The sequence below is a fragment of the Barbus barbus genome (genome assembly GCF_936440315.1).
Source record: "Barbus barbus genome assembly, chromosome: 12".
Taxonomy (NCBI): domain Eukaryota; kingdom Metazoa; phylum Chordata; class Actinopteri; order Cypriniformes; family Cyprinidae; genus Barbus; species Barbus barbus.
Window position 1 is genome coordinate 32,457,126 of NC_136740.1, and position 22,274 is coordinate 32,479,399.

At 37.5% G+C, this 22,274-nt stretch overlaps 2 protein-coding genes across 5 annotated transcripts in view; one reads left to right on the forward strand and one right to left on the reverse strand.

Moving 5' to 3' along the window:
• The window catches only part of LOC306877491 (ras GTPase-activating-like protein IQGAP3), a 32,164-nt gene extending 11,909 nt beyond the window's left edge, over nt 1-20,255 (reverse strand). The window contains exons 1-25 of the mRNA XM_079429265.1: nt 19,942-20,255; nt 19,365-19,452; nt 18,747-18,903; nt 17,723-17,800; nt 17,525-17,601; nt 17,361-17,428; nt 17,134-17,247; nt 16,072-16,250; nt 15,905-15,986; nt 14,164-14,327; nt 14,003-14,090; nt 13,726-13,889; nt 12,454-12,614; nt 11,552-11,667; nt 11,300-11,463; nt 10,184-10,274; nt 9,249-9,416; nt 7,886-8,028; nt 6,719-6,889; nt 5,622-5,705; nt 5,472-5,543; nt 5,320-5,389; nt 2,432-2,640; nt 1,512-1,664; nt 292-455 (exon numbers count right to left, since the gene is read on the reverse strand). Coding sequence (XP_079285391.1) covers nt 292-455; nt 1,512-1,664; nt 2,432-2,640; nt 5,320-5,389; nt 5,472-5,543; nt 5,622-5,705; nt 6,719-6,889; nt 7,886-8,028; nt 9,249-9,416; nt 10,184-10,274; nt 11,300-11,463; nt 11,552-11,667; nt 12,454-12,614; nt 13,726-13,889; nt 14,003-14,090; nt 14,164-14,327; nt 15,905-15,986; nt 16,072-16,250; nt 17,134-17,247; nt 17,361-17,428; nt 17,525-17,601; nt 17,723-17,800; nt 18,747-18,903; nt 19,365-19,452; nt 19,942-19,972 — 3,056 coding nt within the window. The 5' untranslated portion in view covers nt 19,973-20,255. The remainder of the gene's footprint in view (nt 1-291; nt 456-1,511; nt 1,665-2,431; nt 2,641-5,319; nt 5,390-5,471; nt 5,544-5,621; nt 5,706-6,718; nt 6,890-7,885; nt 8,029-9,248; nt 9,417-10,183; nt 10,275-11,299; nt 11,464-11,551; nt 11,668-12,453; nt 12,615-13,725; nt 13,890-14,002; nt 14,091-14,163; nt 14,328-15,904; nt 15,987-16,071; nt 16,251-17,133; nt 17,248-17,360; nt 17,429-17,524; nt 17,602-17,722; nt 17,801-18,746; nt 18,904-19,364; nt 19,453-19,941) is intronic.
• Nucleotides 20,256-20,671: 416 nt separating this feature from the next.
• LOC306877497 (uncharacterized protein) overlaps nt 20,672-22,274 on the forward strand; it is a 34,209-nt gene continuing 32,606 nt past the window's right edge. For 2 of the 4 annotated variants that reach the window (XM_079429277.1, XM_079429279.1), the window contains exon 1: nt 20,672-20,830. The gene's annotated coding sequence lies outside the window, so the exon portion shown is untranslated. Of the gene's footprint in view, nt 20,831-21,259; nt 21,549-22,274 lie in introns of those variants that run through there. The other 2 variants (XM_079429278.1, XM_079429276.1) reach the window with 2 other exon arrangements.

The window sequence follows — 22,274 nt, forward strand, 5'->3', positions numbered from 1 at the left end:
AGCACTGCTTGGTGATTGGTTGAGCTGAATTGGTTTTATCTAATTGTGTTCTTAAATTTAACATCTGACAGCTATTCAACCCAATTCATTACATACCTTTCTATCAAAGTTATATGATTGGTTCTGTCAGTTTAACTCTTATTCTTGTCATATTTTATTACCATTTTCTAAACTAAAGCGAATAAACCGTGATATAATGTTAGAAATGTTGAAGGTGTCAGTACGTTTTGGTTTGACTGTATATGAATGAGTTGCGATGCAATAGGGCATGAGCGGAGTGTGTTTCTGTACTGGATCTCGTGGCGCAGCGCGGCGGTGAAGAGCTGCAGCAGCAGGAAAGCCTCTCTGAAGTCTGAGCCGTAGTTGAAGAGCGTGAAGATCACCGTCTCCATGAACTTGGTGCTTTTATTCTGAGGCATCAGGAAGATCAGCTGAGCCAGGTACAGCGGCTGCGTCTACAGACAGACAGAGACACATACACATGATTAAGATGATTCTCAACATCACGGAGCCTTTTTAAAAGCAGGATCTAAACCCGCAGCGTTCACATGTTCAAGGCTCTATAATGTCTGATTTTATAGCAAGCGTTTTAACTTAAATATTTTTTTTTAAAACCGTGTAATCTTTATATTTTAAAGATGGGGGTGGTGATGGCGCAGTGGATAAGACACATGCCTTTGGTGTGAGAGACCCGGGTTGAATCCACTGTGAGACACCAATGTGTCCCTGAGCAAGACACTTAACCCCTAGTTGCTCCAGAGGCGTGCGACCTCTGACATATATAGCAATTGTAAGTCGCTTTGGATAAAAGCGTCAGCTAAATGAATAAATGTAAAATGTAAATGTAAGATTTCATTCGATTTCTGCAACTTTTATTTTAAATTTGATATCTTTAGAATTTAATAGATGTTTTAGCAAGTATTCTGTTTTTATTTTATACCTACATTTTTGATTTAACTGATTTTAAGCTCAGTTATTCACTGCTATTAATATTCACTGTTTATTTTAAAATGTGATGTTCATACTTGTGTGATTTAATTCATTTTTAGTGAGTTTTAAAATGGTTTTTATTTTACAATTATTCTATTTATATATTTTAGAATGTATTTTTTTGTAAATGTTTGTTTTAAATGATAGTACAGTGCATTCAGAAAGTACTCCCCTTCATTTTGTCCTGTTGAAGCTAAAGTACTTTAAATAACAATTATTATTTTTACATCAACTCTACAGTCCATACCCCATAAAGGCTTTCTAACACATTAGCAAAATTATCAAAAATCTGTTTTCTGTTTTGTCATTACAGAGTATGGAGTGTACAATTTATTTTAATTTTGATGGTTTAATTATTTATTAGCTTTATCATGAACTCACAAACCCCAGTTTGGGAAACTCCGATATAAATAACTGTTTAGGGGCAGTTCACACTCTTGTGTTATGATCAGTGAGATGGAGCACAACAGAAATAAACAGCTGAATTTACAGGAAAAGTGTGTGTGTGTGTGTGTGTGTACCTGCAGCAGGTAGAAGAGGTGCTGATAGGCCTCCAGTTTGTCTCTCTTCTCTTTACTGAGAGCTTTCAGGCCTTTGTGTTTGTCCAGAGCCATCATGTCACTTAACTGCTCCTTATTCTTCTTAGTGAGCTTCTTACAGTGAGACACCACCTCCTACAGACAGACGGTCAGACAGAAAGACGGTCAGAGAGAAAGACAGACAGACGGTCAGACAGAAGGCCAGACAGACGGTCAGAGAGACAGACAGACAGACGGTCAGACAGACAGACGGTCAGAGAGAAAGACAGACAGACGGTCAGACAGAAGGCCAGACAGACGGTCAGAGAGAAAGACAGACAGACGGTCAGACAGACAGACGGTCAGAGAGAAAGACAGACAGACGGTCAGACAGAAGGCCAGACAGACGGTCAGAGAGAAAGACAGACAGACGGTCAGACAGAAGGCCAGACAGACGGTCAGAGAGACAGACAGACAGACGGTCAGACAGAAAGATGGTCAGACAGAAAGACAGACAGACGGTCAGACAGAAGGCCAGACAGACGGTCAGAGAGAAAGACAGACAGATGGTCAGAGAGAAAGACAGACAGATGGTCAGAGAGAAAGACAGACAGACAGTCAGACAGAAGGCCAGACAGACGGTCAGAGAGACAGACGGTCAGACAGAAGGCCAGACAGACGGTCAGACAGAAAGACAGACAGACGGTCAGAGAGAAAGACAGACAGACGGTCAGACAGAAGGCCAGACAGACGGTCAGAGAGAAAGACAGACAGATGGTCAGAGAGAAAGACAGACAGATGGTCAGAGAGAAAGACAGACAGACGGTCAGACAGACAGACAGACGGTCAGAGAGACAGACAGACGGTCAGAGAGCAGACAGACAGACACACAGAGCAGTGGGTTCCCCGCTGTCTCTCCTGACCTGCAGCGTGACTCTGTTGCGGACCAGCAGGCCGATCTTCAGGTCCATCAGGTCCAGGTCAGCCTCCAGCTGTCTGTTGGCGCGGATGGATCTGACCACATCCTCTCTGAGACGCTGCAGCTCTCCCTCCTGACGGATGTCACTGTCTCCAAACTCCAGCAGGTGAGCGAACTTGCGCACGACAGAGAGCGGCGGAGCGCTGGAGTGAACTGAACCACATCCACACACATTCAACACTGACCGGTTCATTCCCACATAAACACATCTGCTCTAAAGATCTGCAGTCAATCAGTTTGAGTCTATATATTCTTGATGACATGTATCATGAATACTGTGATGATTTACTCATTAAGTTACCGAAGCATGTCATTTAACTAGTTTCATGATCCTTTGTCTCGTGAATCGCCTGTCTGAGCCAGTGATGGCCGTGTTAAGCCATGATACACACTACTGTTCAAAAGCTTCAGGAGGACTTAAAAAAAGAAGAAGAAATTAATACTTATATTCATCAAGGAGGCATTTAATTGATCAAAAGTGCCATTAAAGGCAGCTATGTTACAAAAGAATTCTATTTCAAATAAATGCTGTTCTTTTGAACTTTCTATTCATCTGTGAATCCTGAAAAATAAAAGAAATCAGTTTCCACAAAAATATTGGGCAGCACAACTGTTTTCAACATTGATAATAATCAGAAATCAGGGGTTAAAGCAAAAAAAAATAAAAATCCTGAGCCTAAACTTTTTTCCCGGGAGCGGGGCGGGCGGCCAGCAATGACTGTGGCACCTTTAACATTTGAAAGGATACTATGGCAAAGTTATTGCTTTCCTTATTGAAACTGATGTTTTTCCACAAATATATGGTTGACCTGAAGAATGAAAGCTTGGAAAATTAAGAGCTATATCACCGCTCATCGACACTAGAGGTGTGACAACACACTTAGCTCACAACATGAGACAAAATACAGATGCTTGGTTCACTAGAATGAGACAATATTTTTAAGACATTTTCAGTAACAAAATATTTGTCTTTTAATTACAAAATGCCAAACAATGCAGTTGTAATTTGAAATATTTTAACTAATCTAGGACTGTAACTAATGATTATTTTGGTAATCAAGTAATCTATTGATTATTTTGACAATTGAGTAGTCTGATATTTTTTAGTAACAAACAGACTTACCAGGCTTTAGTATGACTATTTACTATTTATATATAAACTAAAGATGAGGCAATAATAATTGGCTCAAATAAAATATCAAAACCAAGTAACTGCATGGTTTTATTGAACAACACTTAAAATACATAATGTAATATGCCTATACATGTGAACAACCAACTTAAATACATAATGTATTATAACAAATACCTGCAGAGAGGGTGCCAAAGGCCTGGTGACGTTTCACTTTACAGAGTGAATAAACGATGTTTAAATCCATTAAATTGTCATATTTGGCCACATGCAAACTCAAACGTTTATTTTGAAATCGTGATGCACAATAAATGGCATATTTAGAAATAGGTTGAAATAGGCAAAGGTTTATTAATGATTTACGTTATGAATCTATAGAGATAATGCACACTGTTTTTCCATGTAAATATGCGCTAGATGGACATCTTTGACCGTTGCGCCTTGCAGGTGTTGCACTTCTCCATTCATCAGGGCAGTGACTCTGCAATTGTATACTATTATGTGCATCTCGTGTTTATAAGAGCAAGCAATTATGATTGGCTAGTAATGTTAGTTTGGTTGAGAGTGAAAGCTGTGCTCCTCTCATACCATTGCTAGGCAAACTCATGGACTCGAAAGTGATAGTTTTTTTTAAATGTAGGACTTTTTTTCTTTTTCTGCAGCCAAACGCTACGGTGCCGAAGAACTTTAAGCCCTGAGAAATGTTTGTTGAGCAGTAAATCAGTATATTATTATGATTTCTGAAGATCATGTGACACTGAAGACTGGAGTAATGATGCTGTAAATACAGCTGCAGATCACAGAAATAAATTACAGTTTAACACATATTCACATAGAAAACAGATAGTTTTAAATTGTAATAATTTTTAGCAATTTTTACTGTATTTTTGTTATTTGTATTTTATCAATTCCAATTCTCAGATTCCCAGGTTTGATTCCAACATGGAAAAAAATTATAATTTAAATAAATAATTTAAATATCAAACATATTTATTCTGTCTCTCTTTTTGCAAAATATTTAATTGCTGCTGAATTCCACGAACAAAAATCAGCAGGCTACATTTGTTTTTTTTTAAATTCATTTAGCTGACGCTTTTATCCAAAGCGACTTACAATTGCTATATATGTCAGAGGTCGCAGGCCTCTGGAGCAACTAGGGGTTAAGTGTCTTGCTCAGGGACACATTGGTGTCTCACAGTGGATTCGAACCCGGGTCTCTCACACCAAAGGCATGTGTTTTATCCACTGCGCCATCGCCACCCCTACATAAAAACTAACACGATTAAGAGATGTTTGTGTGCAAAATAGAGCTGCAAGGATTTTTTCTTTTAAATGGAGTTCTCTCACAATTCTGAAGAAAAAAAATATTAGACAACTAAACAAAATCTCATGGAATTTATGAATGGAATGATTCAATGACTCACTCAAGATTGATTTGTTTCATTACTGAATGAATCAGTGCTTTTGAATGAATCTCTTGAATGAATGATTCAAAGACAAATACATTTTTAAAAGCACCTTTTTGCCACCTAAAAAAATGTGCGCACACAGGAATTGATAGGTGGAATTGAAATTGTAATTTTACAACAAGTATCGGATTTTGGAATTAGATTTTCGATTCCCAACCCCAGAAAAGACTCAAATATTTAAAAACAAATCTCAGATGTTGGCAGACTTTAGGTGTGTTTGCATTGACTGACCCAGTAAGTGATACTCCTCTCGGGTCCTGCTGGCTCTGAAGAACGCCTGGATCCGGATTATAGCTCCAACCTGACAGATAAATCAAACACAAACACGTGAACACGTATGCCAGATGCAGACACGCTGGTGACGAAGTAGGCGTGATCCTCACGTGTCTCCTGAAGTAAGCGAGGCGGGCGAGGTATCTCCTGCGGGCGAGCCACATCTTCACCATGGCCTGGATCTGAGCGGGAGAATCACACGTCAGTCCAAACACACACACATACGTGTTCCTCGTGCGTCAGATTGCACTGTGTTTTACCTTAACGACGGCTCTCCAGTTCTGATAGAGATACTGCAGTCTGTGGTGATACTCTCTCTGCTGAATGAACCTCCTCCAGTGAGACTGAACACACAAACACAGCACTGTAACATCACAAGTGTAAACTGCATTACTATGTATAGAGTTACAAAATTAGCATTCAGCGCTTTGGATACATAAGTATGTGCAACATTTAGGATTTTAAGACCTTTTCTTTAAGACCAAGTAAATAAACTAAGGAATAAACTGAATGGAACACAATATGTCAATGTGCTCTCTAAATGTGTCTCTGCAGCACAAAAGCAGTCATGAGTAACACAGGTGTATTTGTAGCAATAGCCAACAATACATTGTATGGATCAAAATTATACATTTCTCTTTTATGCCAAAAATCATTAGGATATTAAGATCATGTTCCATGAAGATATTTTGTGAATTTCCTACCGTAAATATATCAAAACGTAATTTTTGATTAGTAATATGCATTGCTAAGAACTTCATTTGAACAACTTTAAAGGAGATTTTCTCAATATTTAGATTTTTTTGTACCCTCGGATTGGCTAAATGTATGTTTGGAAATGTAAACTGATCTTTCCTACTGACACACTACAGCAGAAGATAGAAATAACTGACTTAAAAGCATTTTTACCATTTAAAAATGATCACAGGTGAGTGAAGGATCTTAGATCCTTGCGTGGAAACTGTGTGTGTGTTTTTTTAAATTAATTAATTTCACAATCATTTTATAATCATTAGTCATTCATACAATTTATTATTTGATCATTTTTATCATTTATCATTATATAAAGTATTTTTTTTGTTTATTCATTTATCGTGTTTCTATATTTCTAATGAATTTTTCCTTGCTTATGCATCTTCATGGTTGTTCAATCTCATATTTGTGGGCTTTCATGAACTGTATTTTCTGTATGAATAGAGATAGACAAAAGGGAATGTTTATGGAAACCCAAGGTTTATGGGATGTTAAACACTTGTTTTGGATATCAACAGCTCTGCTGACTAGTTGTTCTGTAACTGGACAAACTGATATTTTCTGACGGGCGTCTGGGGCTGACCCGATCTAACACGAGTCTCACCTGGATGGTGATGACGGCGGGCAGCTGAGTGTTTAGGAAGTGCAGACGCTCGGCGAGCTTCTGTCGCAGCAGGAATCCTCGCATGCGCGCCTGCAGCATCAGCACCAGCGGCTCACTGGCCTTCCACTGCGCATCTCTGCTGTGAGCCGCAGTCATGCTACTGCACACAGCCTGCAGGGGGCAGCACAGGACACACATCACACAGTTACCTCTGGATGACAGATTCAGCATGAGTTACTGGGTTGTGACCAGTGTAAGACCATTTCTCTCTCTGACCAATACAGAAAAATTAATGCATGCATTTATAACTAGCAGGCGTGACTATTGTAATGCCCTCCTTTCAGGTCTACCAAAAATACAATTAATCAACTACAACTAATACAAAATACTGCTGCTAGAATACTGACAAAGACTAAAAAGAGAGATCACAGTACACCTGTGAGCTTTCATATTGATTTTAAATATCTTTTATTAGTCCATAAGGCATTGCATGGACTTGCTCCAGACTATCTTTCAAAAATGCTTGTAGTATACGAACCCAGAGGGACTCTTAGGTCTTCAAATTCTTTTCTTTTAACTGTACCTCATAGCTGAACTAAAACATTTGGCGATGCTGCTTTTAGCCGTTATGCTAACAACCTTCCAGAGGACATAAGATGTGCTGAAAGCATTAATAGTTTTAAGTATAAATTAAAAACTTACTTTTTCAGTCTGGCCTTCCTGTAACGTCCTATAAAATCTTAGTGCATTGTATATTTTGTGTTTTTTTTTCTTTAAAAGTTTTTGCTTCATATTTTAAATTTTAATTATATATATTTAAAATTTTGTTCTTGTATTTTAATGGGTTATTTCTATTTTGTATTTGGTGCATTTTATTGTTTTGTATTTTATTTCTTCTTGCGTGTAAAGCACTTTGAACTGCATTAACTTGTTTGGAAAAGTGCTATATAAATAAACACATGCTTTCTTGTGGCTAGAAGGGATACAGCTCTAACCGGAAACTTAATTTTTTACCTATTAGATTGTGTTTTATTAACATTAAACCTATCCCTTACAAGCGTGCAAAAACAGTAATTATTGTTGTACAGTGTGGCAAACATTACGCTGTTTCGATGTGCATTCCCTCTAGCCTTAACCGCTTTGCTGGTTCAGGTGTTTGTGTCTCACCTGTATCTCCTCGCGTGTCAGGAAGGTGCTGTTCTGGACGAAACCTTGAGGTCTTTCCCAGGTGCCCTCCAGCTTCTGCAGATGAAAGAAATAAGAGCTGCTGTCTGGCAGCTTCGTCCTCATCCACGGGCTTCTGTTATCACCTGCTCAACACACAAACACCACTGGGATCATACAGGAGGAGTTTCAGGATGAATCACACAGGTATAGTCAGCAGTGCAGACTTATGAATTTAAAACAAGGATCATATTTGTGACCCTGGACCAGAAAACCAGTCATAAGGGTTAAGTTTTTGCTATAAATAAGCTTTCATTGATGTATGGTTTGTTAGGATCGGACAATATTTGTCTGAGATACAACTATTTGAAAATCTGGAATCTGAGGGAGCAAAAAAATCTAAATATTGAGAAAATCTCCTTTAAAGTTGTTCAAATGAAGTTCTTAGCAATGCATATTACTAATCAAAAATTAAGTTTTGATATATTTACGGTAGGAAATTTACTAAATATCTTCATGGAACATGATCTTAATATTCTAATGATTTTTGTCATAAAAGAGAAATGTATAATTTTGATCCATACAATGTATTGTTGGCTATTGCTACAAATATACCTGTGCTACTGATGACTGCTTTTGTGCTGCAGGGTCTCATTTCTGTGCTGTGTTTGTGTTGAAGTCAACAGGTCCTCTACATGCAACAAGTAACTGCATCCACTATCAAATGTTAAAGCTCAAGGACTGTGCAAGCATAGAATGAATAGCATTAAAGGTAAATCCCAGCCACCGAACCCTACAGTCATGATCGACAGGGACCATAAGAACTCTGGAAGTTACACACCGAATGCAGCAGCTTGTTGGGTCCAGTTGTGTAACGGAGCTAGGGCTGTCGCGATTCGTCGATTTTTAAGTGGCGCATTTCACAGACGAGAATCCATAAAACACATTATTAAACTATTTTCCAAGGCTGCATGATATTAAACCCATTTAAATTATTAAGCAGAATTGTGAATTCACAAACGCTATGATTTAATTAAATAATTATATGCGATGCAGTTGAATTATTTCCATGCGTCTCACAGCGGCTCCGGTCACAGGAACTGTGATCATTTACATGTGGAGCGTCTCAAACTCATCTCTGCATGTTGCACTTTACTTTTGCTTTAAAAAAAGGATTTCATAGAAATTTGAATTTCATTTGGTTTAATAAAATATTCTTAAGTAAATTTGTTGTTTTTTTGTGTGTGGGAAATTAATTGTTTAGATTAATCAATAAATTAGTCGATAGATTAATGGAAATAAAAATAGTCGTTAGTGGCAGCCGTAAACGGAGCTCTAGTTGTGTGAGTGTTTGTGATGGACTGACCCTCCAGTGTTTTGGTGCGGAGCAGGGCGGTCAGCTCCGTCTGATACCCATCAGCACATTCAGAAACCACGCTCCGCAGCGCCACCTCTGGCAGACGCAGAACACGCAACGTCTGAGACGCTCGGCCCTCTTTAACAGCCTGATTGACCGCGGCCAGACCCAGACACACTGTACAGAACACACACACACGAACAGGGAGTTAGCATTTGTTTCCTTGTGAGGACTGAAAATGATGATAAACTCCTACAATCTAAAGATGTAGGCCATGTAACAATTACATTTTAAGGCGAGGCACCACAGGTCAATAAGTGAAAAAAACCCCCTAAACATCAACACTCTTTTCTAAAAATGTATCTCTAAATATGCAAATGAGACTATATCTAATGAAATGCATATTCCACTAATGAATTGGCATACACTTCCAGCAAACAAGTCTGAACATTGGATGAAGTCAGGTTCATAGCTCTAGTTTGATTTTGCTGTCATATTAAAGGATTTCTCTTTTCATCACTCCATAGATCAGAAAATACTGTCAACAGACAGAAAACAAACATTTTCACCATGTTTTTAAGAGTAAATGTATAAATTGTATAAATGTTGTGCAAATAATGAAATATGATCAAACCTTCAGAATACAAAGAGGAATAAAACTAAAGTTTGGTGTGTGTTTGTGTAACAGAACAAAACAGTAAAGATATGGATTGGAATTAATGTAGTGCAATAAAATTAACCCTTAAATGTGTTTCTTTCCACTAGTTTGAGAGAAGACATGTTATTGAAAAAAAACTCAAAACTCAAAATTGAACAGTGCATGAAAAAAAAGGCTTTGCCTGTAGTGTCTTGCCTTAAATTATAATTTTTTAAAAATGTATAGGAAACTTTTGCAGTTATGTGTGTGTCAAGCGTGTTATGTGCGGTAGTGTGCGTTCACTCACTCTTCAGTGCTTTCTGAGTGTCCTGATTGGCCAGTCTCACACCTTCCTGAATGTCAGCCAACCAGAGCTCAGCTCCAGCGTCACGGCTCAACTACACAAGAAAACATCGTCATTCACTCGTTCAGACTGGAAACAGAGCGAGATCTCGAAAAACACACCTAGACTGCAAACTATTATGGATTTAGTTTTTGTCAAAAACAAACAAAAAAGTCAAAGGAAATAAAAAGAAAATCAGAGTTCAAAACGATCTCCTTATCTTACCCCAATTCACAAGAGTAGGCTTATAATACATAATTCATAATTTGAGCTGTTGAGCCAGATTTAGCAGGAAACCTCAGTTTTACATCATCTCAGTACAAAGAAAGATGAAGAACACAATTTCACACGAGTGCTATGTTCTTACCAGTTATTTTAATATCATTGAGATAATATTATCATTTTTAGTAACATTTTGAATTAGTTTATACTTTGTTTTCATTTTAATTGTTTTTACTGTAACTTTGTTGTGTGGTTTTAACATTTTTAGTAGTTAACATTTATTTTAAGTAATGAAAACAAACATTTATTTATGTTTTTTTTGGTTAAATATAATAACCTTGTTTTTTACGTAAATTTTTACATAAAATGATCATTCATTTTCATAATAACATGCAATCAGTAACCTTTCCAATTTCTGAACCAAAGTTGAATAAAATAGTTCTCACTGTGTGACTTCCTTCTCACCTCACTGAACAAACGTTATATCTAAATGTCAATAACTTTTTTATTTGAAAACATTTATGTATTTAATAGGTCAGAACAAAATGTTACTTGTTCAGGCAGCATTTTATTCAGATACGTGCCTTGCAGGATGTACTTCCTACTGTCAGTATGCCTTGATGTAAACTGTAAATCATCAGATTTAATTTGTGCAAAAGCACAACCCAGGAAAAAAAAAAAAAAAAACTTTACAACTAACTTGCAACTTTATGTTTCCAACGGAGATGGCAATAAAGAGAAGAAGTCATATAGTGCCGTGCAGCTTTATGAATGAATGTACTGAACTGAACAGTATAAAGGTCAGGTCTCAGTCCTGATGCAGTACAGTAAACCAGCAGAGATTAATGAAGGTGTCACCTCAGCTTTGTGTCGTTTGGCGCGGGTCAGCACATCATGGTAGCGTCTGGCGTTGAGCGGGAAGATGTCCTGCAGGCCGCTGGAGGGCAGCATCAGCGCCGAGAGCGTCTTCTGAGGATCACTGCGGCTCAGAGCCTGATTGATCAGACCGATGGTGAGAATCTCTGCGGAGATCAACAACCAGAACGTCACTACTAATGCTGCTGATTATTTATTATAATCACTATAAAATCACATTTGTGATGAACTGACGTTCATGTTCCTCGTGAGCAGTCATGTTGACGGCGTTCAGTCCCGTCTGCAGATCGTTCCAGGTCAGAAGAGCTTTATCTGCCCTCCTCTTCAGCTCACACAGCTCCTCGAAATACCTACAAACACACACAGAGTTTGACATGAAATAATCTTCAGAATTTTTTTTTCATTTTATCAAACCTTTAGACAAAAAACAAAAAAAACCAAAACATGTTGTGTGTCATATTTGCTCCATCAGGCTTTTATTACTCATGTAGTCTGATATAGTGAGAATATGAAGCTCAATCTTATTCAGAGACTCAAACTGAACAAAAATATTAATTTGGTGCAGATGGTGATATTACTATGATGAAATTCTGCTGTTTGTAATGTAAATCAGTTAGATCTTTTTAGCAGTATAGCAGATACTGACATAAAACCTAATCTAAATATCAGTGCTCACTCTATATCTCCAATAATATGTCTTTATTATTGGAGATATAGAGTGATGAGATGGAAATGATCCAAACATATAATGCAATGCTGATCGAGAGATGAAGAAATAAACGCTCCTCAGAAGATGTGAGATGAAGATCATTCCTCCGCTGAGGAACAGAGAAAGTAAAGCTTCTGGAAACAAACGCTCCTCTAAAGATCCTGATGATCAGATTTGAGACGCACTGACTTTTCTAGAAAATGATTGATGGAGAATCAAGTAAAGCTGAGCTGCTTCAGTCCAGTAAGAGTTCATCTGGAGATATGACTGCAGTTATTCTGACGCTTACTTGATCAAAATCAGTCAAGATTTGACACTGAAGCAGCCGCTGAAGCTGGACGTTTCTACAATTAATTTTTACTGGATAAAAACTCTAAACTCTCAATCAGAAGTGTGTGTGACAGGTTTTGATGAGTGAAGGTTAGACCTCTGGATCAGACTGTCATCGATGTCGGCGAGTCCGGCTGCAGGACTGACCAGTGTAGCACTGAACGCACCGAAGTCTTGAACCTCCACGGCCTGATTAACCAGAGCCACCGCAGACAACATCTCCACCGCGACAAACAACTCCTCCTGCTGCAGCTCACCCTACACACACACACACACAGAGACACGAACAGAGACACACACACACACACACAGAGACGCGCACACACAGAGAGACGCACACACACAGAGACGCACACACACAGAGACGCACACACAGTAAGATTTGAAAAGAGTTTTACATGTAATACTTAGTTCATGTGTAAAAACGTTTGCCAATCAGAGCAGTGCAAGTTTTTGGTGTAAAAAAAACCTATTGACATTATAAATGTCTATCAGGAAACATAAAATAAAAACAAAATGCAATGCATGACCTATTCAAGACACATATTACATACATCCTCATTGCTTTCTGATTTTCTAATAGATGACTTTACAGAATAATTTATGAAAGCAGAGCGGTGTGTTTGTGTGTGCTGGAACAGGCCCGTCTGACTAGATTAACTAGTAGCTAAACTAAAAGTCAACATTTAAGCATAATTAAGATTTTTTTAATTTGAAAGGAGTCTTTTCTACTCACCAAGGCTGCATTTATGAAAACTGCTTCATATTTTTGTAGAAAACATGTTACATTTTCTGATTCATTTTACACAGCTGTTTTCAACATTGATAATAATCAGAAATGTTTGTTGAGCAGCAAATCAGTATATTAGAATGATTTCTGAAGATCATGTGACACTGAAGACTGGAGTAATGATGCTGAAAATACAGCTGCAGATCACAGAAATACATTACACTTTAACACATATTCACACAGAAAACAGCTGCTTTAAATTCTAATATTTTTTTCTGTATTTTTGGTCAGATAAATGCAGCCTTGGTGAGCAGAAGAGACTAAATTATTCCAAACATTTGACCAGTAGTGTATCTGCTGTCTATTAACTAGCACACAATGGTCAATTATTTTTCTTTTATTTGTTCCATTTCAAAATAGTGTCATGTTCGAGGTCTGACTCTGTGTAATTGATGTGGAACAAAACATGAAGTCTCTTCTTGTGATGCCATCAATTGATTTTAGTAATGAATCCAATCCATTCTAAAACCCTGAGGAAACTCATAGCTCCAACATGCCAATCCTCTTCATGGTTAAACAGAATCTGTTTCTCATGTTCTGGGATCAAAGAATGAAGGTGTGTGTGTGTGTGTGTGTTACCTGTGGACACTGGTGCTGTAGTGGTGCCAGCTCTCTCTGATAAAGCGCTGCAGCAAACGGATAAACGTCTGGCAGATGAGCATCTGGATTCATTAGAGCTCGAACCGTCTGACGAGCTTCTCCACGCCGCACGGCCTCGTTTATTTTACACACCGCCTGCTGCACTGCACACACACACAAACTCACACTTTAACACCACAGACTGGCGTTTCCACAGCTCATGAATGAATGAACAGGCCTGCATTGGTACGAGAGAGTGTTTAGATGCATCACTGACAGGTTCGGTCTCTCTGCGCCTCCTCATTGGCCACACTGATGCCCTCCTGCAGCTCATCTCTCTCCAGAGGATCCACACAGCCCAGATCCTGACAAACACACACCTCGGTCAGCAGAGTATGGTGCGTGTATGAGTGTGTGAGATGATGGTGAGCGTCTCACCAGGGCTTTCTGCTCTCGGTCAGCGGTCAGCTGCTCCAGGTACCAGCCGGCGTGATCCCGGATCAGTCCTGTGAGCGCTAGACTGGAGTTCTGCAGAGCGGAGATCAGCGCCAGAGAATCAGCGCAGTCCAACGCCTCGTCCACCTGCTCCACCGCTGCCCGTACTGCAACACACACACACACACGGTCATCGTCCAACAGCAAACTCTGCTCAATGAAAACACAGCAGAGAGAAATAAGAAATTATGCTTAGCTTCATTAAAATGAAGTCTGTTTTTAAGGAATATTAAGATTTTTTTTGCATTATGTTTACATTGTGATAAGTGACTTAAGTGCAATAAGTGCCATTTGTCATAATTAAGCACATAATTACTGTAAAGAGAAACTGCCATGAAATTGTGTTATTATTAATTGTTTTGTTGTTTTTCATTATTATAACAAAATACAAATAAAAAACAATTGAAATAGTAATAAATCATAGTTTTTGTATAATTAGTGTTATTATTTTTAATAGTTTTATTTTCATATTATTATTATAACAGTAATAAGATAAAAAATATAAAAATAATTGAAATACTGATAATTATTTTTTGTTAACAACAGCAATATTAGAATAAAAACCACCAACAACAATAAGTTGTATTACTTATTATTATTAATATACTTATTAACAATAAGATGAAAAAGGGAATAATAACGGAAATAGTAATACAATAAGAAAGTTGTTTTGTTATTATTAACAACAATGTTATAAGAAAAAAATATAGTATAATGAATAATAATAATCAATTGCATTAAAAAAAATCTTGATATAGTAAAAAAGAAAAAGAAAAAAATAATAAATCCTGTTTTTACTTTTTATGCAAATTTCCTATTTACTAGTCCTGTCAAATGATTAATCACATCCAAAATAAAAGTTTTTGTTTACATAATATATGTGTGTGTACTGTGTATATTTATTATGTGTATATATATATAAATACACATACATGCATGAATATATTTAAGAAAAATATGTTATGTTTATATATTAAATATTTTCATATATTTGAAGTGAAGTGAAGTGACATTCAGCCAAGTATCGTGACCCATACTCGGAATTCGTGCTCTGCATTTAACCCATCCAACGTGCACACACACACACAGCAGTGAACACACACACACACAGCAGTGAACACACACACACACAGCAGTGAACACACACACACACAGCAGTGAACACACACACAGCAGTGAACACACACACAGCAGTGAACACACACACACCGTGAACACACACCCGGAGCAGTGGGCAGCATTTCTGCTGTGGCGCCCGGGGAGCAGTTGGGGGTTCGGTGCCTTGCTCAAGGGCACCTCAGTCGTGGTATTGAGGGTGGAGAGAGCGCTGGACATTCCCTCCCCCCACCTACAATCCCTGCCGGCCCGAGACTCAAACCCACAACCTTTGGATTACAAGTCTGACTCTCTAACCATTAGGCCACGACTTCCCCACAATGATATATGATATATCATTATATGAATATAAATATATACACGTAAATATTTTCTAAAATACATGCTGTATGTGTATGTCTTTAAATATATACATAATAAATATACACAGTACACACACATATATTATGTAAACAAAAACATTTACTTTGGATGCGATTAATCAGTTGACAGGACTAGTATTTACTATATTTTTCATTTTGATTTTGTGGTGAAATGTGACCCAGACATGTGTTGTTTAGGGACTCACGGTTGACTCTGTTAACGCAATCTTGTATTTCTCTCTGCGTCAGATATTCCTCATAGATGTCTTTCTCTGCTGATCCGTTTCCCTGAAACACACAGAATCATTGGCATCCGCTCCACAGCAGTGTGTTTGTCTCTCATCATGAGTCTGTGCTGCTGTGAGGCTCTCACATGTGTCCGCGCTCGCGCTGCTTTCTGAAGACGTGCCTGCCGCAGCATCTCCTGATAGACGGCCATGAATGTGTCCTGCAGAGCGGTCAGCATGGCATTAGGGTTCCTCAGGGCCTGAGCTGTGACCTCCACACAGCCTCGATCCACCGCCTCGTTGATGGCGATCACAGCCGCATGCACTGCAGACACGACACAAACATCTCACATCGTCATTCTGCTTGAGTTTAAAAATCAAGTGTGTTTTTCTGTGCCACTAATTTGGTTCTTACTCGTAATACTTAGGGTTTTGTTCAAGTTGGCAAATGAAGAGGACATTTAAACATCAAAAACATTAGTTCTGATCACGCTGCTGTTCTTACTCAGTATTTTTAATCTTGTTTTCCAGTACAAACATCTAAAGATTCTTTTGCACATTTACTTGGGATGCACAGTGACAAAAAAATCATAATAATTCAATTTCTTGTTTTAAGCATAAATTAATTTATTTTAAATTATAAGTTTCTCAAGACTTATCTTATGCCATTTTGCATCTCAAGTAATAGTATCTTGAATTAAGAAAGTTTAGACATTTGTGCTGAAAAACAAGAAAGAATCTTTGAAAAAAATTAAAATGTATTGATCTGGATCAGGGTTATTATAGTCAATTAAAATTAAATCTAAATCAACTTGAAATATAATAAATGTTAACTGAAGTAAAAAAATCAATAAAAAAAATAACCCAAAATCGAAATAAAAATGTAACTATATAGACAAATAAAGAAAAAAGAAAAAAAAGCAAAATACACAAAATAATAAAGTTTACAAAAAAAAAAGAGTTAACAATAAATAATAAAATAAATAAATAAATACTACTAATAAAATATTAATAAAAACTACAATAGTTTCTCAGTGATACCACAACAACACTGATCTGGATGCAGAATTTCTATATTTTAAAAAAAATATATATTTTATTTACCTATTTATTTTAATTGTATTTTTCTTTTATAAATGTAACTATTAATTATATTATAAAAATCCTGAGGAAAAGTGTGAGTTTCGCAGTGCAGGCTTGTGTTTTACCTGCGGCCTCGTCCACAGAAAGCTCATTGGCCAGGATTCCTCCAATCTTACTGAACGCCGGCATGTGAATGCCGTATTTATCCAGCTCCAGCTTCATGTTATTGATCTCCTCCTCTGCAGAACATGTACAACACTTTATAAAACCGATAGCTGTGCTTCTGGATGCTGACCAGTCAATCCAGCGCTTTAAAAACACGCAGCTCTGATGTAAAAGTATAGAGTTTCACCTGTGAACTTGACCTTCCCACAGAGGTCGTGGATCTGAGGGGCGAGTCCCAAACGAAACAAGAACAAACTAACACAAGAGATCAGAGAGCATGGAATAGTTAATAACATGACCTCAAACTGCAATAAAACACAGAATGTGATTATAATCATCTCTGATCCAGACCTCAGCGCGTGAATGCAGTAAACGGCTCTGGGCATGTTCTTCTTGTCGTATACATCTGTCGTCTCTGGATGGAAGATCTGCAGAACACATCAGGAATCATCTTCAGTAATGAGGAATATGCATTAGAGTTAATGTTCGTGCTGTAGAGCGACTGCAGTGCATCATGGGATATAACGCAGACAGAAGAGTGTGGTTTACCGCTGGCAGGCCGACTTCCATCATGGCGCTCCTCCAGTGGTTGATGTTGTCTGTGTGACGGAACTGAAGCCCGGTGGCCTGAAGAGGAGACATCAGATCAGGTTTAACATCAACAACAGCAACAGACAAAACTGCACTCAATCAATCACTACCCTGTCATTCCTGCCCATGCAAAGATGACCGTGTCATTATTTACCCCCTCATTTATGCCCTCATGTCATTCCAAACCTGTGAGACTTTTGGAACATAAAAGATGAATGAATGAGGAATGTTTTGAACCATTACAGTTCCCACTGATTTCTATTATAAACTGAAAAAAATGAGCATCTCCAATAAATGTGTCTTGATTTAAGAATGTTTAGATATTTGTACTGGAAAACAAGACAAACAAAAAACCTGAGGATAAACATCAGTTTTTGCATGTATGGACAAAAAAAAAAAAAAAAAAAAGCCAATGGGAGCCAACATTATTTAGTTACCAATGTTCCTCAAAATATCTTATTTTGTGTTCACACAGCTTTGGAACGACATGAGTGACTAAATGATGACAGAATATTCCTTTAAACACTGAAAATAACTTTTGCCTTGGTGTTTGTGTCTTGTTGACTACTCTAGTGCAAATACCTCAACATTCCTAAAACAAATACTTACTTCAAAAGCAAAATGACATAAGATATCAAGTCTTGCTGTCTTAAAAATGTATCAAAATGAAGTGAGTTTATGCTTTAAATAATAAAAAATTCTGCAGGTGGGGTCAGAAAAATAAACTTGTTTTCCCTTTGAATTAAATTGATATTTCTGTCCCCAATGGCAAATATTTGTTCTTATTTGAAGCATAAATTCATTAAATTTTTCAGAAAACAACACTGTAGATCTTATGTCATTTTGCTTGAATATTGGATTAGGAATGTTTAGATATTTGTACTGGAAAACAAGATAAAAATCCTTAAGAAGAAAATAATTTTTTGCAGTGATGCATAACCCAGTAATGCCAAAGGCACGTGTACAGTCATGAAACGCCGACCTTGTATCGCTCCTGGTCCAGATCGTAAATCTTCTTCAGCGGAACCACACGAGGAGCGAAGCAGTGGCCGAGTTTAGCCAGATAAACCCCGTTCCTCAGCGCCTCCTCCAGCTCAATAGAAGCAGGTAACTCCTCCTTCAGACACGCCTCCATCCACCTGCAGACAGCACAGGTGTTTCCACAGATTCAGCTTAACACAGAACTCACCAATCAAATCATGATCAAAGAAGCTGACAACCATGATTTGGATATCTGCTCTTATATTGTAGCGTTTATATTTTAAACCTTGTTCCACCCAGTGTCTATCATTAATTTATAACTTCTGCTTTATACAGGCTTCAAGCTGGATGTCATTTGAAGGAAAGCACTGGAATAACACTTTCTAATAAAATAATGCAAATAAATATTGGTTTGTTTTTTTGATTAATTAAACTTATAACAGTGTTCAGATCGCTTGGTGGTCATCGAGGCCCTTTTATAATCTTTCATAGAGTATTGATTCTCAAAATCTAATTGTTAGAACACTTTACGGATAAGACAGCAAAAACACATCAGACACACACCTCAAGCAGAACCTGTGTTTGTGTGTGTTACGCTGTAAAGGTGTGTGTTTTGCACCTCTTGGCCTCCTCCAGACGGCACAGGTATTGATAAGCCACATTCTGAATCCTCTGTTCATCCATCTCCTCTGCGGTCAGACGCTCATCTGAAACAACATCAGCGGTGAACAAAACACACATTTGACCTCAACACAAAACCTCAATCACACTCAACACAAAACCTCAATCACATTCAACACCAACACAAAACCTCAATCACATACAATACATAACCTCAGGCACATTTAGCACCAATATTAAAGCTCAATCATATTTTTCATGTAAATCTCACACACACACGTTTATTTAAATGGGGACATTACATAGACTTCTATTGTTTTTATAAACCGATAGTTACAGATGCTAAAGAAGCTAATGCAACCCACACCCCTGACAGAAAACTTTCTACATTTTTACCATTTAAAAAAAAACCTTTGTTTACTTTATTTTTACAGCTGTTTTACAAATGAGGACCTCCCCAAAGGAAGGTTTTGTCAGGTTTACCTCACATTTGGGTACAAATTTGTCCCCAAAATATGGTTAGGTAGGTACACACACTTCAGGTGACAGTCTTTTATTTCAGTAACGTTACTCACAGCCAGACCGGACTTGAACACCGTCCCCCATCTCTGTGTTGTCGATATCTGATCAATATTTCGATACCGTTAACGTTAGATCAATACAAACACTGATCTCTGACAAGCGACGTGATTTACTTCAAACCGATTCTGTCTGAAGCCGCGAATTAGTGACGCTCTCTCTCTCTCTGTAGTGCTCAATAAGTATCTAATACATCTATATCGATTACTAGGATTCAACTCTCATTCGGTTCTTATTAATAATTTAATGATAAATGACGCCTGAAACCGCGAACGCTCCCGTCTGTCAGTTGTTTACGGTTTGTTTGAATATCCCGCCCGCTTCTCATTGGCTGCGGCGTGGCTCCACCCACCTGATGACGGCAGGAAGAGTCGCTGCGCATTATGGGAAATGTAGTTTAAACGTGTTGTCACAAAACAAACCAGAGAATAACAGAATATTCATCGTGTAAACTATAGTTAGTCGTGTGAACCAGACTGTAAGAAGGTTTAAATAATAATATTTTAAGGTTTTCTACAATGTTCTGGAGATTATTTTGGAACGTAAAACAATTTTTAATAATATTAAACATATATATTTTAATAAAATACAAAGATGTTATTTTTTGCACCTAATTTATCATTTAGGTAAATTATATATAAATAATGTCGGTAGGTAAATGATAATAAAATGTAGACGCTCAAAGAAAATACCGGTTACAGTCTTCCGGTCACGGATGGCGTTTCCATAGAGACGGATGTAAACATTGTGATCAGCACCTGCTCAGGTGTGCGCAGAGAGAGACACCTGTTCATACATCGATCAGCTCAGAATTTACGACATGATTCTAAAGGACGAATATATGATCATCATCCGGGGATCCCAGCGGAAACTGTGTTTATTCGTGTAGGTGAACTCCTGTTTATAAGCGTGTTATACGTCTGTTATAGTTTTATTAAGTATATAAGTATATGATATGGTTTACTGTAGTGTTATGGCGCAGATTCTGTATATTGTGTGTGTGATGCTGTGGTAATTGTGTGTTTTAGTGACACTCTAGAAGACTTAATGAATGATTCATTAGTGAAGTCTCTGCCATTAACACACACCTACTGCCCTGCTGCTGACGATCAACTGTGTTTCAGTTTCAACATTTATTTTATTAACCTGGATTCTTGAAAGTCAGTTATGGGTCATATAATTTACTTCTAATTGAAGTTTCATAAGAATTCGCGTGGAATATTTAATTATAAAGCGAGGGGCGGGGCTACGGGTGGGTCTGATTGACAGCTTTCCCACCCAGTCAGATCTATGGAAATATTATTTTTTTTAATAATACAATTTTATAGTTTAAATTCTGAATTAATTACTTTAAATGTAACGTGTGTTGTCATGTGTTTCATTAGAACTATGTAATAATAATAATAATACTAATATGCTAATTAGTGTCTTCAGTTACTTTACGCCGATGTACTTTTCGCGCCTAAAGTTCTGTCAGGATTAACGGCTCCCTCGAATGTTTTTCATAAAAATGACCAGAACAACAGAAAATCTGGATTATTACGAAATTATCAACATCTTTAGTTCAAAACACCTTGTTTCGAACAGATATCAGTCGTTTAAGGTAAGGTTAAGGTTATAAATATCGATGTGCGGTAATGTTAAGAACGGAAGCCTATTTTCGTCACTGAATGTAAAAATAAAAGTACGTTAACGTTAATTACGACTTTTGACCTCACAATTCTGACTTTTATTTCCTCAGGATTGCGATATAATCGAGCAGTTACGAGAAAATAGTCAGAAATGCGAGATATAAAATAGTCTCCTTTCTTTCACGCACGTTATCTTCATAAAATTCTTCTAAAATGTTTCTAACGATATATTTCTGCCTCATCATTTGACCAAAGTTGACTTCGGATCGCTGTCAGAAGTTATTACAAACACGATTAATAGTAACGTTTAAGTAAAAGTGTTGTATTAATCTAATTAAATCTGAGGAATAAATGAGTAATTATTGGATTGTTGGACTTCAAATCAGTAACGAGCTGTTTTATGGATAGTAACCGTAATGTTTTTACTTAAAAATCTTATTAGTTAATAGTTACACTACTAGTTACTGCAAAAAGTAATATTACTATATTATGTGTAATTATAATATTATTACTGTATTATAATTAAAGTGAAGTGACATATGGCCAAGTATGGTGACCTATACTCAGACACACACACACACACACACACACAGCAGTGAACACACACACACACACACACACACAGCAGTGAACACACACACACACACACACACACACACACAGCAGTGAACACAAACACACAGCAGTGAACACACACA